The sequence below is a fragment of the Nothobranchius furzeri genome, chromosome 10 (assembly GCF_043380555.1).
Source record: "Nothobranchius furzeri strain GRZ-AD chromosome 10, NfurGRZ-RIMD1, whole genome shotgun sequence".
Classification (NCBI taxonomy): Eukaryota; Metazoa; Chordata; class Actinopteri; order Cyprinodontiformes; family Nothobranchiidae; genus Nothobranchius; species Nothobranchius furzeri.
In genome coordinates, this window is record NC_091750.1 from 70,600,609 (window position 1) to 70,617,728 (window position 17,120).

At 40.9% G+C, this 17,120-nt stretch overlaps 2 protein-coding genes across 2 annotated transcripts in view; both read left to right on the forward strand.

Moving 5' to 3' along the window:
- Positions 1 to 2,120, forward strand: part of LOC139072053 (mucin-19-like) — a 24,613-nt gene extending 22,493 nt beyond the window's left edge. Inside the window, exon 37 of the mRNA XM_070555243.1 lies at positions 147 to 2,120. Coding sequence (XP_070411344.1) covers positions 147 to 2,029 — 1,883 coding nt within the window. The 3' untranslated portion in view covers positions 2,030 to 2,120. The remainder of the gene's footprint in view (positions 1 to 146) is intronic.
- LOC139072054 (mucin-2-like) lies at positions 2,099 to 16,682 on the forward strand. Its single transcript, XM_070555244.1, has 25 exons — positions 2,099 to 2,183; positions 2,283 to 2,450; positions 2,539 to 2,655; positions 2,826 to 4,634; positions 4,761 to 4,862; positions 4,962 to 5,129; positions 5,218 to 5,334; positions 5,505 to 7,598; positions 7,728 to 7,829; positions 7,929 to 8,096; positions 8,185 to 8,301; positions 8,467 to 10,275; positions 10,403 to 10,504; positions 10,604 to 10,771; positions 10,860 to 10,976; positions 11,147 to 12,529; positions 12,656 to 12,757; positions 12,857 to 13,024; positions 13,113 to 13,229; positions 13,400 to 15,208; positions 15,335 to 15,436; positions 15,536 to 15,703; positions 15,792 to 15,908; positions 16,079 to 16,383; positions 16,566 to 16,682. Exons 1-25 carry the CDS (start codon positions 2,099 to 2,101, stop codon positions 16,680 to 16,682), a joined length of 11,631 nt encoding a protein of 3,876 aa, XP_070411345.1.
- The last annotated feature ends 438 nt before the right edge of the window (positions 16,683 to 17,120 follow it).

Below are 17,120 nucleotides of genomic sequence, written 5' to 3' on the forward strand. Positions count from 1 at the left end.
GACAAGTCCAGACTATTTCTTCTTACTATGGAGTATAACAAAATAAAAATCACTGTTTAGAAATTAGAATAATTACATGTGAATGCTGTCAAACTAACTTGTTTCTATAAAAAAGTGTTCTTGATGAAAATAATTGTTTTCCACAGTGAAACACGGATACACAACTTACCCAGTGTGTGGCTGTGTAACTGAAAATACATGTGTAGCAGCTAAAGTCCTGCAAAGTCTACCATTCATGGAACAAGTTGGGAACATCACCAGTGGACCAGGTTGTTGTGGACAAAGTGAGTGTAACCAGCAAAAAACGACTGAAGCACCAATTTCAACAAGTGAAAAACGAGCCACTTCAACTGCTGCACCAACAACTGAAGAACTTAACAGCAGAAGTAAAGCACCAGACACCACAATTGAAGAGAGAGCAACAGTCTCTAATGTACCAGTAACTGAAAAGGTAAGCCCCAAAACTCCTAGACCAACAACGACAACTAAGGAAGAAGCCACCACAACTGAAGTGCCAGAAATAAGCACTGATGCACCAGCCACTACAATTGATACACCAACAACTACCAGAGAACCTAGAACAACAACGAAAGCACCAACCACCACGGATAAACCAATAACCGAAATTCTAAGTTCAACAACCACACCAGAAGTTCCACCACCAAAAACAAAAGAACATGCCTCAACTACCAGTGCACAGACAACAATTCAGGAAGCAACCACTGCAACTCGAACAACAACCAATACAACTGAAGTGCTAAAAACAGCAACTGAAGCATCAACCATAAGAACCACTGCATCAGCCACTACAACTGATGCACAAACAACAACTGAAGAAGCAACCACCACCTCTACAACACCAATCACTGCAACTGAAAAACCTTCCACAACAACTGACGCACCCACCTCAACCACTGAACCAGCAACGACAACTAAAGGGCCAAAAACAACCACAGATGCACCAGCCACTAAAATCGATACACCAACAACTACCAGAGAACCTAGAACAACAACGAAAGCACCAACCACCACTGATAAACCAATAACCGAAATTCTAAGTTCAACCACCACACCAGAAGTTACAACACCAAAAACTAAAGAGCCAGCCTCAACAACCAGTGCACAGACAACAATTCAGGAAGCAACCACCGTGACTTTAACAACAACCATTACAACTGATGTGCCAAAAACAACAACTGAAGCATCAACCACAAGAACCCCTGCACCAGCCACTACAACTGATGCACAAATAACAACTGAAGAAGCAACCACCACCACCACAACACCAATCACTGCAACTGAAAAACCTTCCACAACAACTGACGCACCCACCTCAATCACTGAACCAGCAACAACAACTAAAGGGCCAAAAACAACCACAGATGCACCAGCCACTACAACCATTACACCATCAACTACCGGAGAACCTAGCACCACAACGAAAGTACCAACCACCACGGATAAACCAATAACCGAAATTCTAAGTTCAACAACCACACCAGAAGTTCCACCACCAAAAACAAAAGAACCTGCCTCAACTACCAGTGCACAGACAACAATTCAGGAAGCAACCACTGCGACTCGAACAACAACCAATACAACTGAAGTGCTAAAAACAACAACTGAAGCATCAACCACAAGAACCACTGCACCAGCCACTACAACCGTTACACCAACAACTACCGGAGAACCTAGCACCACAACTAAAGCACCAACCACCACTGAACGACCAATAAGTGAAATTCAAAGGTCTACCACCACACCAGAGGTTCCAACACCAAAAACTAAAGAACCAGCCTCAACAACCAGTGCACAGTCAACAATTCAGGAAGCAACCACCACAACTAGAACAACAAACACCACAACTGAAACAACTCCGTCAACAACTAAAAGACTAATTACAACAAAATTTGCAACAGCTACCACCACATTACGACCTACAACAGAACACAGAGGTATGTATTTTACTTGCAATCTTTTTTTTTCTTTTTTTTACTATTTTGAGAAAAAACTACAAAATATTGTTTAACACATGTAAACTCGTAGAAAGTAGCGGTTTCAAATGCTTTTACTTTTTACAGGTGGCTCTTTGCATTGTATGGCCTGCACAGATGACAAGTGTGAAACCACAACAGAAAAGAAATGTGGCTCAGAGACAATGTGTGTTATTGCTTCCATTCAAGGTATGTTTCATTACAAGATGTTTTAGGCAAAAAGGTTGTTATTTTCTAATGTTTTGTCTGTTTTGAACAAAAATAACAAACTTCTTCTGGACTCTACAGCCACTTCATCAGGAACTACAGAAAACAAAATCTACAAAGATTGTGCACCATCCATCCTGTGTCAAAAGCCAGGCATTCAGCTATTTTCAGCCAACTTGGGTTTTTCAAGCGTACGTGCATCTGTAAAATGCTGCAACAATGACAACTGCAACTCACAAAATCTTCCCAGTACGTATGAATGCATAAAGTTTATAGATATGACTAAATTTCTGATTAATTCAAAACATTAATGAATACTTCTTTTCTTGTGTTTTAGTGCCTGGATCTCAGTCATCCAACAAACTGCGATGTATCGTTTGTGACCCCAAAACTTCCACATATAACTCAACTGTTTCATGTTTAGGAGAGGAAAACAGCTGCTTGACAGCCACAGGTGTGTTTGCATGTTACAGGAATAGACAAGTCCAGACTATTTCTTCTTACTATGGAGTATAACAAAATAAAAATCACTGTTTAGAAATTAGAATAATTACATGTGAATGCTGTCAAACTAACTTGTTTCTATAAAAAAGTGTTCTTGATGAAAATAATTGTTTTCCACAGTGAAACACGGATACACAACTTACCCAGTGTGTGGCTGTGTAACTGAAAATACATGTGTAGCAGCTAAAGTCCTGCAAAGTCTACCATTCATGGAACAAGTTGGGAACATCACCAGTGGACCAGGTTGTTGTGGACAAAGTGAGTGTAACCAGCAAAAAACGACTGAAGCACCAATTTCAACAAGTGAAAAACGAGCCACTTCAACTGCTGCACCAACAACTGAAGAACTTAACAGCAGAAGTAAAGCACCAGACACCACAATTGAAGAGAGAGCAACAGTCTCTAAAGTACCAGTAACTGAAAAGGTAAGCCCCAAAACTCCTAGACCAACAACGACAACTAAGGAAGAAGCCACCACAACTGAAGTGCCAGAAATAAGCACTGATGCACCAGCCACTACAATTGATACACCAACAACTACCAGAGAACCTAGAACAACAACGAAAGCACCAACCACCACGGATAAACCAATAACCGAAATTCTAAGTTCAACAACCACACCAGAAGTTCCACCACCAAAAACAAAAGAACATGCCTCAACTACCAGTGCACAGACAACAATTCAGGAAGCAACCACTGCAACTCGAACAACAACCAATACAACTGAAGTGCTAAAAACAGCAACTGAAGCATCAACCATAAGAACCACTGCATCAGCCACTACAACTGATGCACAAACAACAACTGAAGAAGCAACCACCACCTCTACAACACCAATCACTGCAACTGAAAAACCTTCCACAACAACTGACGCACCCACCTCAACCACTGAACCAGCAACGACAACTAAAGGGCCAAAAACAACCACAGATGCACCAGCCACTAAAATCGATACACCAACAACTACCAGAGAACCTAGAACAACAACGAAAGCACCAACCACCACTGATAAACCAATAACCGAAATTCTAAGTTCAACCACCACACCAGAAGTTACAACACCAAAAACTAAAGAGCCAGCCTCAACAACCAGTGCACAGACAACAATTCAGGAAGCAACCACCGTGACTTTAACAACAACCATTACAACTGATGTGCCAAAAACAACAACTGAAGCATCAACCACAAGAACCCCTGCACCAGCCACTACAACTGATGCACAAATAACAACTGAAGAAGCAACCACCACCACCACAACACCAATCACTGCAACTGAAAAACCTTCCACAACAACTGACGCACCCACCTCAATCACTGAACCAGCAACAACAACTAAAGGGCCAAAAACAACCACAGATGCACCAGCCACTACAACCATTACACCATCAACTACCGGAGAACCTAGCACCACAACGAAAGTACCAACCACCACGGATAAACCAATAACCGAAATTCTAAGTTCAACAACCACACCAGAAGTTCCACCACCAAAAACAAAAGAACCTGCCTCAACTACCAGTGCACAGACAACAATTCAGGAAGCAACCACTGCGACTCGAACAACAACCAATACAACTGAAGTGCTAAAAACAACAACTGAAGCATCAACCACAAGAACCACTGCACCAGCCACTACAACCGTTACACCAACAACTACCGGAGAACCTAGCACCACAACTAAAGCACCAACCACCACTGAACGACCAATAAGTGAAATTCAAAGGTCTACCACCACACCAGAGGTTCCAACACCAAAAACTAAAGAACCAGCCTCAACAACCAGTGCACAGTCAACAATTCAGGAAGCAACCACCACAACTAGAACAACAAACACCACAACTGAAACAACTCCGTCAACAACTAAAAGACTAATTACAACAAAATTTGCAACAGCTACCACCACATTACGACCTACAACAGAACACAGAGGTATGTATTTTACTTGCAATCTTTTTTTTTCTTTTTTTTACTATTTTGAGAAAAAACTACAAAATATTGTTTAACACATGTAAACTCGTAGAAAGTAGCGGTTTCAAATGCTTTTACTTTTTACAGGTGGCTCTTTGCATTGTATGGCCTGCACAGATGACAAGTGTGAAACCACAACAGAAAAGAAATGTGGCTCAGAGACAATGTGTGTTATTGCTTCCATTCAAGGTATGTTTCATTACAAGATGTTTTAGGCAAAAAGGTTGTTATTTTCTAATGTTTTGTCTGTTTTGAACAAAAATAACAAACTTCTTCTGGACTCTACAGCCACTTCATCAGGAACTACAGAAAACAAAATCTACAAAGATTGTGCACCATCCATCCTGTGTCAAAAGCCAGGCATTCAGCTATTTTCAGCCAACTTGGGTTTTTCAAGCGTACGTGCATCTGTAAAATGCTGCAACAATGACAACTGCAACTCACAAAATCTTCCCAGTACGTATGAATGCATAAAGTTTATAGATATGACTAAATTTCTGATTAATTCAAAACATTAATGAATACTTCTTTTCTTGTGTTTTAGTGCCTGGATCTCAGTCATCCAACAAACTGCGATGTATCGTTTGTGACCCCAAAACTTCCACATATAACTCAACTGTTTCATGTTTAGGAGAGGAAAACAGCTGCTTGACAGCCACAGGTGTGTTTGCATGTTACAGGAATAGACAAGTCCAGACTATTTCTTCTTACTATGGAGTATAACAAAATAAAAATCACTGTTTAGAAATTAGAATAATTACATGTGAATGCTGTCAAACTAACTTGTTTCTATAAAAAAGTGTTCTTGATGAAAATCTTCGCTTTCAACAGTGAAACACGGATACACAACTTACCCAGTGTGTGGCTGTGTAACTGAAAATACATGTGTAGCAGCTAAAGTCCTGCAAAGTCTACCATTCATGGAACAAGTTGGGAACATCACCAGTGGACCAGGTTGTTGTGGACAAAGTGAGTGTAACCAGCAAAAAACGACTGAAGCACCAATTTCAACAAGTGAAAAACGAGCCACTTCAACTGCTGCACCAACAACTGAAGAACTTACCAGCAGAAGTAAAGCACCAGACACCACAATTGATACACCAACAACTACCAGAGAACCTAGAACAACAACGAAAGCACCAACCACCACGGATAAACCAATAACCGAAATTCTAAGTTCAACAACCACACCAGAAGTTCCACCACCAAAAACAAAAGAACATGCCTCAACTACCAGTGCACAGACAACAATTCAGGAAGCAACCACTGCAACTCGAACAACAACCAATACAACTGAAGTGCTAAAAACAGCAACTGAAGCATCAACCATAAGAACCACTGCATCAGCCACTACAACTGATGCACAAAGAACAACTGAAGAAGCAACCACCACCTCTACAACACCAATCACTGCAACTGAAAAACCTTCCACAACAACTGACGCACCCACCTCAACCACTGAACCAGCAACGACAACTAAAGGGCCAAAAACAACCACAGATGCACCAGCCACTAAAATCGATACACCAAGAACTACCAGAGAACCTAGAACAACAACGAAAGCACCAACCACCACTGATAAACCAATAACCGAAATTCTAAGTTCAACAACCACACCAGAAGTTCCACCACCAAAAACAAAAGAACATGCCTCAACTACCAGTGCACAGACAACAATTCAGGAAGCAACCACTGCAACTCGAACAACAACCAATACAACTGAAGTGCTAAAAACAGCAACTGAAGCATCAACCATAAGAACCACTGCATCAGCCACTACAACTGATGCACAAAGAACAACTGAAGAAGCAACCACCACCTCTACAACACCAATCACTGCAACTGAAAAACCTTCCACAACAACTGACGCACCCACCTCAACCACTGAACCAGCAACGACAACTAAAGGGCCAAAAACAACCACAGATGCACCAGCCACTAAAATCGATACACCAACAACTACCAGAGAATCTAGAACAACAACGAAAGCACCAACCACCACTGATAAACCAATAACCGAAATTCTAAGTTCAACCACCACACCAGAAGTTACAACACCAAAAACTAAAGAGCCAGCCTCAACAACCAGTGCACAGACAACAATTCAGGAAGCAACCACCGTGACTTTAACAACAACCATTACAACTGATGTGCCAAAAACAACAACTGAAGCATCAACCACAAGAACCCCTGCACCAGCCACTACAACTGATGCACAAATAACAACTGAAGAAGCAACCACCACCACCACAACACCAATCACTGCAACTGAAAAACCTTCCACAACAACTGACGCACCCACCTCAATCACTGAACCAGCAACAACAACTAAAGGGCCAAAAACAACCACAGATGCACCAGCCACTACAACCATTACACCATCAACTACCGGAGAACCTAGCACCACAACGAAAGTACCAACCACCACGGATAAACCAATAACCGATATTCTAAGTTCAACAACCACACCAGAAGTTCCACCACCAAAAACAAAAGAACCTGCCTCAACTACCAGTGCACAGACAACAATTCAGGAAGCAACCACTGCGACTCGAACAACAACCAATACAACTGAAGTGCTAAAAACAACAACTGAAGCATCAACCACAAGAACCACTGCACCAGCCACTACAACCGTTACACCAACAACTACCGGAGAACCTAGCACCACAACTAAAGCACCAACCACCACTGAACGACCAATAAGTGAAATTCAAAGGTCTACCACTACACCAGAGGTTCCAACACCAAAAACTAAAGAACCAGCCTCAACAACCAGTGCACAGTCAACAATTCAGGAAGCAACCACCACAACTAGAACAACAAACACCACAACTGAAACAACTCCGTCAACAACTAAAAGACTAATTACAACAAAATTTGCAGCAGCTACCACCACATTACGACCTACAACAGAACACAGAGGTATGTATTTTACTTGCAATCTTTTTTTTTCTTTTTTTTTTTACTATTTTTAGAAAAAACTACAAAATATTGTTTAACACATGTAAACTCGTTGAAAGTAGCGGTTTCAAATGCTTTTACTTTTTACAGGTGGCTCTTTGCATTGTATGGCCTGCACAGATGACAAGTGTGAAACCACAACAGAAAAGAAATGTGGCTCAGAGACAATGTGTGTTATTGCTTCCATTCAAGGTATGTTTCATTACAAGATGTTTTAGGCAAAAAGGTTGTTATTTTCTAATGTTTTGTCTGTTTTGAACAAAAATAACAAACTTCTTCTGGACTCTACAGCCACTTCATCAGGTACTACAGAAAACAAAATCTACAAAGATTGTGCACCATCCATCCTGTGTCAAAAGCCAGGCATTCAGCTATTTTCAGCCAACTTGGGTTTTTCAAGCGTACGTGCATCTGTAAAATGCTGCAACAATGACAACTGCAACTCACAAAATCTTCCCAGTACGTATGAATGCATAAAGTTTATAGATATGACTAAATTTCTGATTAATTCAAAACATTAATGAATACTTCTTTTCTTGTGTTTTAGTGCCTGGATCTCAGTCATCCAACAAACTGCGGTGTATCGTTTGTGACCCCAAAACTTCCACATATAACTCAACTGTTTCATGTTTAGGAGAGGAAAACAGCTGCTTGACAGCCACAGGTGTGTTTGCATGTTACAGGAATAGACAAGTCCAGACTATTTCTTACTATGGAGTATAACAAAATAAAAATCACTGTTTAGAAATTAGAATAATTACGTGAATGCTGTCAAACTAACTTGTTTCTATGAAACAGTGTTCTTGATGAAAATCTTCGCTTTCCACAGTGAAACACGGATACACAATTTACCCAGTGTGTGGCTGTGTAACTGAAAATACATGTGTAGCAGCTAAAGTCCTGCAAAGTCTACCATTCATGGAAAAAGTTGGGAACATCACCAGTGGACCAGGTTGTTGTGGACAAAGTGAGTGTAACCAGCAAAAAACGACTGAAGCACCAATTTCAACAAGTGAAAAACGAGCCACTTCAACTGCTGCACCAACAACTGAAGAACTTAACAGCAGAAGTAAAGCACCAGACACCACAATTGAAGAGAGAGCAACAGTCTCTAAAGTACCAGTAACTGAAAAGGTAAGCCCCAAAACTCCTAGACCAACAACGACAACTAAGGAAGAAGCCACCACAACTGAAGTGCCAGAAATAAGCACTGATGCACCAGCCACTACAATTGATACACCAACAACTACCAGAGAACCTAGAACAACAACGAAAGCACCAACCACCACGGATAAACCAATAACCGAAATTCTAAGTTCAACAACCACACCAGAAGTTCCACCACCAAAAACAAAAGAACATGCCTCAACTACCAGTGCACAGACAACAATTCAGGAAGCAACCACTGCAACTCGAACAACAACCAATACAACTGAAGTGCTAAAAACAGCAACTGAAGCATCAACCATAAGAACCACTGCATCAGCCACTACAACTGATGCACAAACAACAACTGAAGAAGCAACCACCACCTCTACAACACCAATCACTGCAACTGAAAAACCTTCCACAACAACTGACGCACCCACCTCAACCACTGAACCAGCAACGACAACTAAAGGGCCAAAAACAACCACAGATGCACCAGCCACTAAAATCGATACACCAACAACTACCAGAGAACCTAGAACAACAACGAAAGCACCAACCACCACTGATAAACCAATAACCGAAATTCTAAGTTCAACCACCACACCAGAAGTTACAACACCAAAAACTAAAGAGCCAGCCTCAACAACCAGTGCACAGACAACAATTCAGGAAGCAACCACCGTGACTTTAACAACAACCATTACAACTGATGTGCCAAAAACAACAACTGAAGCATCAACCACAAGAACCCCTGCACCAGCCACTACAACTGATGCACAAATAACAACTGAAGAAGCAACCACCACCACCACAACACCAATCACTGCAACTGAAAAACCTTCCACAACAACTGACGCACCCACCTCAATCACTGAACCAGCAACAACAACTAAAGGGCCAAAAACAACCACAGATGCACCAGCCACTACAACCATTACACCATCAACTACCGGAGAACCTAGCACCACAACGAAAGTACCAACCACCACGGATAAACCAATAACCGAAATTCTACGTTCAACAACCACACCAGAAGTTCCACCACCAAAAACAAAAGAACCTGCCTCAACTACCAGTGCACAGACAACAATTCAGGAAGCAACCACTGCGACTCGAACAACAACAAATACAACTGAAGTGCTAAAAACAACAACTGAAGCATCAACCACAAGAACCACTGCACCAGCCACTACAACCGTTACACCAACAACTACCGGAGAACATAGCACCACAACTAAAGCACCAACCACCACTGAACGACCAATAAGTGAAATTCAAAGGTCTACCACCACACCAGAGGTTCCAACACCAAAAACTAAAGAACCAGCCTCAACAACCAGTGCACAGTCAACAATTCAGGAAGCAACCACCACAACTAGAACAACAAACACCACAACTGAAACAACTCCGTCAACAACTAAAAGACTAATTACAACAAAATTTGCAACAGCTACCACCACATTACGACCTACAACAGAACACAGAGGTATGTATTTTACTTGCAATCTTTTTTTTTTCTTTTTTTTACTATTTTTAGAAAAAACTACAAAATATTGTTTAACACATGTAAACTCGTTGAAAGTAGCGGTTTCAAATGCTTTTACTTTTTACAGGTGGCTCTTTGCATTGTATGGCCTGCACAGATGACAAGTGTGAAACCACAACAGAAAAGAAATGTGGCTCAGAGACAATGTGTGTTATTGCTTCCATTCAAGGTATGTTTCATTACAAGATGTTTTAGGCAAAAAGGTTGTTATTTTCTAATGTTTTGTCTGTTTTGAACAAAAATAACAAACTTCTTCTGGACTCTACAGCCACTTCATCAGGAACTACAGAAAACAAAATCTACAAAGATTGTGCACCATCCATCCTGTGTCAAAAGCCAGGCATTCAGCTATTTTCAGCCAACTTGGGTTTTTCAAGCGTACGTGCATCTGTAAAATGCTGCAACAATGACAACTGCAACTCACAAAATCTTCCCAGTACGTATGAATGCATAAAGTTTATAGATATAACTAAGTTTCTGATTAATTCAAAACATTAATGAATACTTCTTTTCTTGTGTGTTAGTGCCTGGATCTCAGTCATCCAACAAACTGCGGTGTATCGTTTGTGACCCCAAAACTTCCACATATAACTCAACTGTTTCATGTTTAGGAGAGGAAAACAGCTGCTTGACAGCCACAGGTGTGTTTGCATGTTACAGGAATAGACAAGTCCAGACTATTTCTTCTTACTATGGAGTATAACAAAATAAAAATCACTGTTTAGAAATTAGAATAATTACATGTGAATGCTGTCAAACTAACTTGTTTCTATAAAAAAGTGTTCTTGATGAAAATAATTGTTTTCCACAGTGAAACACGGATACACAACTTACCCAGTGTGTGGCTGTGTAACTGAAAATACATGTGTAGCAGCTAAAGTCCTGCAAAGTCTACCATTCATGGAACAAGTTGGGAACATCACCAGTGGACCAGGTTGTTGTGGACAAAGTGAGTGTAACCAGCAAAAAACGACTGAAGCACCAATTTCAACAAGTGAAAAACGAGCCACTTCAACTGCTGCACCAACAACTGAAGAACTTAACAGCAGAAGTAAAGCACCAGACACCACAATTGAAGAGAGAGCAACAGTCTCTAAAGTACCAGTAACTGAAAAGGTAAGCCCCAAAACTCCTAGACCAACAACGGCAACTAAGGAAGAAGCCACCACAACTGAAGTGCCAGAAATAAGCACTGATGCACCAGCCACTACAATTGATACACCAACAACTACCAGAGAACCTAGAACAACAACGAAAGCACCAACCACCACGGATAAACCAATAACCGAAATTCTAAGTTCAACAACCACACCAGAAGTTCCACCACCAAAAACAAAAGAACCTGCCTCAACTACCAGTGCACAGACAACAATTCAGGAAGCAACCACTGCGACTCGAACAACAACCAATACAACTGAAGTGCTAAAAACAACAACTGAAGCATCAACCACAAGAACCACTGCATCAGCCACTACAACTGATGCACAAACAACAACTGAAGAAGCAACCACCACCTCTACAACACCAATCACTGCAACTGAAAAACCTTCCACAACAACTGACGCACCCACCTCAACCACTGAACCAGCAACGACAACTAAAGGGCCAAAAACAACCACAGATGCACCAGCCACTAAAATCGATACACCAACAACTACCAGAGAACCTAGAACAACAACTAAAGCACCAACCACCACTGATAAACCAATAACCGAAATTCTAAGTTCAACAACCACACCAGAAGTTACAACACCAAAAACAAAAGAACCTGCCTCAACAACCAGTGCACAGACAACAATTCAGGAAGCAACCACTGCGACTCTAACAACAACCAATACAACTGAAGTGCTAAAAACAACAACTGAAGCATCAACCACAAGAACAACTGCACCAGCCACTACAACCGTTACACCAACAACTACCGGAGAACCTAGCACCACAACTAAAGCACCAACCACCACTGAACGACCAGTAAGTGAAATTCAAAGGTCTACCACCACACCAGAGGTTCCAACACCAAAAACTAAAGAACCAGCCTCAACAACCAGTGCACAGTCAACAATTCAGGAAGCAACCACCACAACTAGAACAAAAAACACCACAACTGAAACAACTCCGTCAACAACTAAAAGACTAATTACAACAAAATTTGCAACAGCTACCACCACATTACGACCTACAACAGAACACAGAGGTATGTATTTTACTTGCAATCTTTTTTTTTCTTTTTTTTACTATTTTGAGAAAAAACTACAAAATATTGTTTAACACATGTAAACTCGTAGAAAGTAGCGGTTTCAAATGCTTTTACTTTTTACAGGTGGCTCTTTGCATTGTATGGCCTGCACAGATGACAAGTGTGAAACCACAACAGAAAAGAAATGTGGCTCAGAGACAATGTGTGTTATTGCTTCCATTCAAGGTATGTTTCATTACAAGATGTTTTAGGCAAAAAGGTTGTTATTTTCTAATGTTTTGTCTGTTTTGAACAAAAATAACAAACTTCTTCTGGACTCTACAGCCACTTCATCAGGAACTACAGAAAACAAAATCTACAAAGATTGTGCACCATCCATCCTGTGTCAAAAGCCAGGCATTCAGCTATTTTCAGCCAACTTGGGTTTTTCAAGCGTACGTGCATCTGTAAAATGCTGCAACAATGACAACTGCAACTCACAAAATCTTCCCAGTACGTATGAATGCATAAAGTTTATAGATATGACTAAATTTCTGATTAATTCAAAACATTAATGAATACTTCTTTTCTTGTGTTTTAGTGCCTGGATCTCAGTCATCCAACAAACTGCGGTGTATCGTTTGTGACCCCAAAACTTCCACATATAACTCAACTGTTTCATGTTTAGGAGAGGAAAACAGCTGCTTGACAGCCACAGGTGTGTTTGCATGTTACAGGAATAGACAAGTCCAGACTATTTCTTCTTACTATGGAGTATAACAAAATAAAAATCACTGTTTAGAAATTAGAATAATTACATGTGAATGCTGTCAAACTAACTTGTTTCTATAAAAAAGTGTTCTTGATGAAAATCTTCGCTTTCCACAGTGAAACACGGATACACAACTTACCCAGTGTGTGGCTGTGTAACTGAAAATACATGTGTAGCAGCTAAAGTCCTGCAAAGTCTACCATTCATGGAACAAGTTGGGAACATCACCAGTGGACCAGGTTGTTGTGGACAAAGTGAGTGTAACCAGCAAAAAACGACTGAAGCACCAATTTCAACAAGTGAAAAACGAGCCACTTCAACTGCTGCACCAACAACTGAAGAACTTACCAGAAGAAGTAAAGCACCAGACACCACAATTGAAGAGAGAGCAACAGTCTCTAAAGTACCAGTAACTGAAAAGGTAAGCCCCAAAACTCCTAGATCAACAATGACAACTAAGGAAGAAGCCACCACAACTGAAGTGCCAGAAATAAGCACTGATGCACCAGCCACTACAATTGATACACCAACAACTACCAGAGAACCTAGAACAACAACGAAAGCACCAACCACCACGGATAATCCAATAACCGAAATTCTAAGTTCAACAACCACACCAGAAGTTCCACCACCAAAAACAAAAGAACATGCCTCAACTACCAGTGCACAGACAACAATTCAGGAAGCAACCACTGCAACTCGAACAACAACCAATACAACTGAAGTGCTAAAAACAGCAACTGAAGCATCAACCATAAGAACCACTGCATCAGCCACTACAACTGATGCACAAACAACAACTGAAGAAGCAACCACCACCTCTACAACACCAATCACTGCAACTGAAAAACCTTCCACAACAACTGACGCACCCACCTCAACCACTGAACCAGCAACGACAACTAAAGGGCCAAAAACAACCACAGATGCACCAGCCACTAAAATCGATACACCAACAACTACCAGAGAACCTAGAACAACAACGAAAGCGCCAACCACCACTGATAAACCAATAACCGAAATTCTAAGTTCAACCACCACACCAGAAGTTACAACACCAAAAACTAAAGAGCCAGCCTCAACAACCAGTGCACAGACAACAATTCAGGAAGCAACCACCGTGACTTTAACAACAACCATTACAACTGATGTGCCAAAAACAACAACTGAAGCATCAACCACAAGAACCCCTGCACCAGCCACTACAACTGATGCACAAATAACAACTGAAGAAGCAACCACCACCACCACAACACCAATCACTGCAACTGAAAAACCTTCCACAACAACTGACGCACCCACCTCAATCACTGAACCAGCAACAACAACTAAAGGGCCAAAAACAACCACAGATGCACCAGCCACTACAACCATTACACCATCAACTACCGGAGAACCTAGCACCACAACGAAAGTACCAACCACCACGGATAAACCAATAACCGAAATTCTAAGTTCAACAACCACACCAGAAATTCCACCACCAAAAACAAAAGAACCTGCCTCAACTACCAGTGCACAGACAACAATTCAGGAAGCAACCACTGCGACTCGAACAACAACCAATACAACTGAAGTGCTAAAAACAACAACTGAAGCATCAACCACAAGAACCACTGCACCAGCCACTACAACCGTTACACCAACAACTACCGGAGAACCTAGCACCACAACTAAAGCACCAACCACCACTGAACGACCAATAAGTGAAATTCAAAGGTCTACCACCACACCAGAGGTTCCAACACCAAAAACTAAAGAACCAGCCTCAACAACCAGTGCACAGTCAACAATTCAGGAAGCAACCACCACAACTAGAACAACAAACACCACAACTGAAACAACTCCGTCAACAACTAAAAGACTAATTACAACAAAATTTGCAACAGCTACCACCACATTACGACCTACAACAGAACACAGAGGTATGTATTTTACTTGCAATCTTTTTTTTTCTTTTTTTTACTATTTTTAGAAAAAACTACAAAATATTGTTGAACACATGTAAACTCGTTGAAAGTAGCGGTTTCAAATGCTTTTACTTTTTACAGGTGGTTCTTTGCATTGTATGGCCTGCACAGATGACAAGTGTGAAACCACAACAGAAAAGAAATGTGGCTCAGAGACAATGTGTGTTATTGCTTCCATTCAAGGTATGTTTCATTACAAGATGTTTTAGGCAAAAAGGTTGTTATTTTCTAATGTTTTGTCTGTTTTGAACAAAAATAACAAACTTCTTCTGGACTCTACAGCCACTTCATCAGGAACTACAGAAAACAAAATCTACAAAGATTGTGCACCATCCATCCTGTGTCAAAAGCCAGGCATTCAGCTATTTTCAGCCAACTTGGGTTTTTCAAGCGTACGTGCATCTGTAAAATGCTGCAACAATGACAACTGCAACTCACAAAATCTTCCCAGTACGTATGAATGCATAAAGTTTATAGATATAACTAAGTTTCTGATTAATTCAAAACATTAATGAATACTTCTTTTCTTGTGTGTTAGTGCCTGGATCTCAGTCATCCAACAAACTGCGGTGTATCGTTTGTGACCCCAAAACTTCCACATATAACTCAACTGTTTCATGTTTAGGAGAGGAAAACAGCTGCTTGACAGCCACAGGTGTGTTTGCATGTTACAGGAATAGACAAGTCCAGACTATTTCTTCTTACTATGGAGTATAACAAAATAAAAATCACTGTTTAGAAATTAGAATAATTACATGTGAATGCTGTCAAACTAACTTGTTTCTATAAAAAAGTGTTCTTGATGAAAATAATTGTTTTCCACAGTGAAACACGGATACACAACTTACCCAGTGTGTGGCTGTGTAACTGAAAATACATGTGTAGCAGCTAAAGTCCTGCAAAGTCTACCATTCATGGAACAAGTTGGGAACATCACCAGTGGACCAGGTTGTTGTGGACAAAGTGAGTGTAACCAGCAAAAAACGACTGAAGCACCAATTTCAACAAGTGAAAAACGAGCCACTTCAACTGCTGCACCAACAACTGAAGAACTTAACAGCAGAAGTAAAGCACCAGACACCACAATTGAAGAGAGAGCAACAGTCTCTAAAGTACCAGTAACTGAAAAGGTAAGCCCCAAAACTCCTAGACCAACAACGGCAACTAAGGAAGAAGCCACCACAACTGAAGTGCCAGAAATAAGCACTGATGCACCAGCCACTACAATTGATACACGAACAACTACCAGAGAACCTAGAACAACAACGAAAGCACCAACCACCACGGATAAACCAATAACCGAAATTCTAAGTTCAACAACCACACCAGAAGTTCCACCACCAAAAACAAAAGAACCTGCCTCAACTACCAGTGCACAGACAACAATTCAGGAAGCAACCACTGCGACTCGAACAACCAATACAACTGAAGTGCTAAAAACAACAACTGAAGCATCAACCACAAGAACCACTGCATCAGCCACTACAACTGATGCACAAACAACAACTGAAGAAGCAACCACCACCTCTACAACACCAATCACTGCAACTGAAAAACCTTCCACAACAACTGACGCACCCACCTCAACCACTGAACCAGCAACGACAACTAAAGGGCCAAAAACAACCACAGATGCACCAGCCACTAAAATCGATACACCAACAACTACCAGAGAACCTAGAACAACAACTAAAGCACCAACCACCACTGATAAACCAATAACCGAAATTCTAAGTTCAACAACCACACCAGAAGTTACAACACCAAAAACAAAAGAACCTGCCTCAACAACCAGTGCACAGACAACAATTCAGGAAGCAACCACTGCGACTCTAACAACAACCAATACAACTGAAGTGCTAAAAAC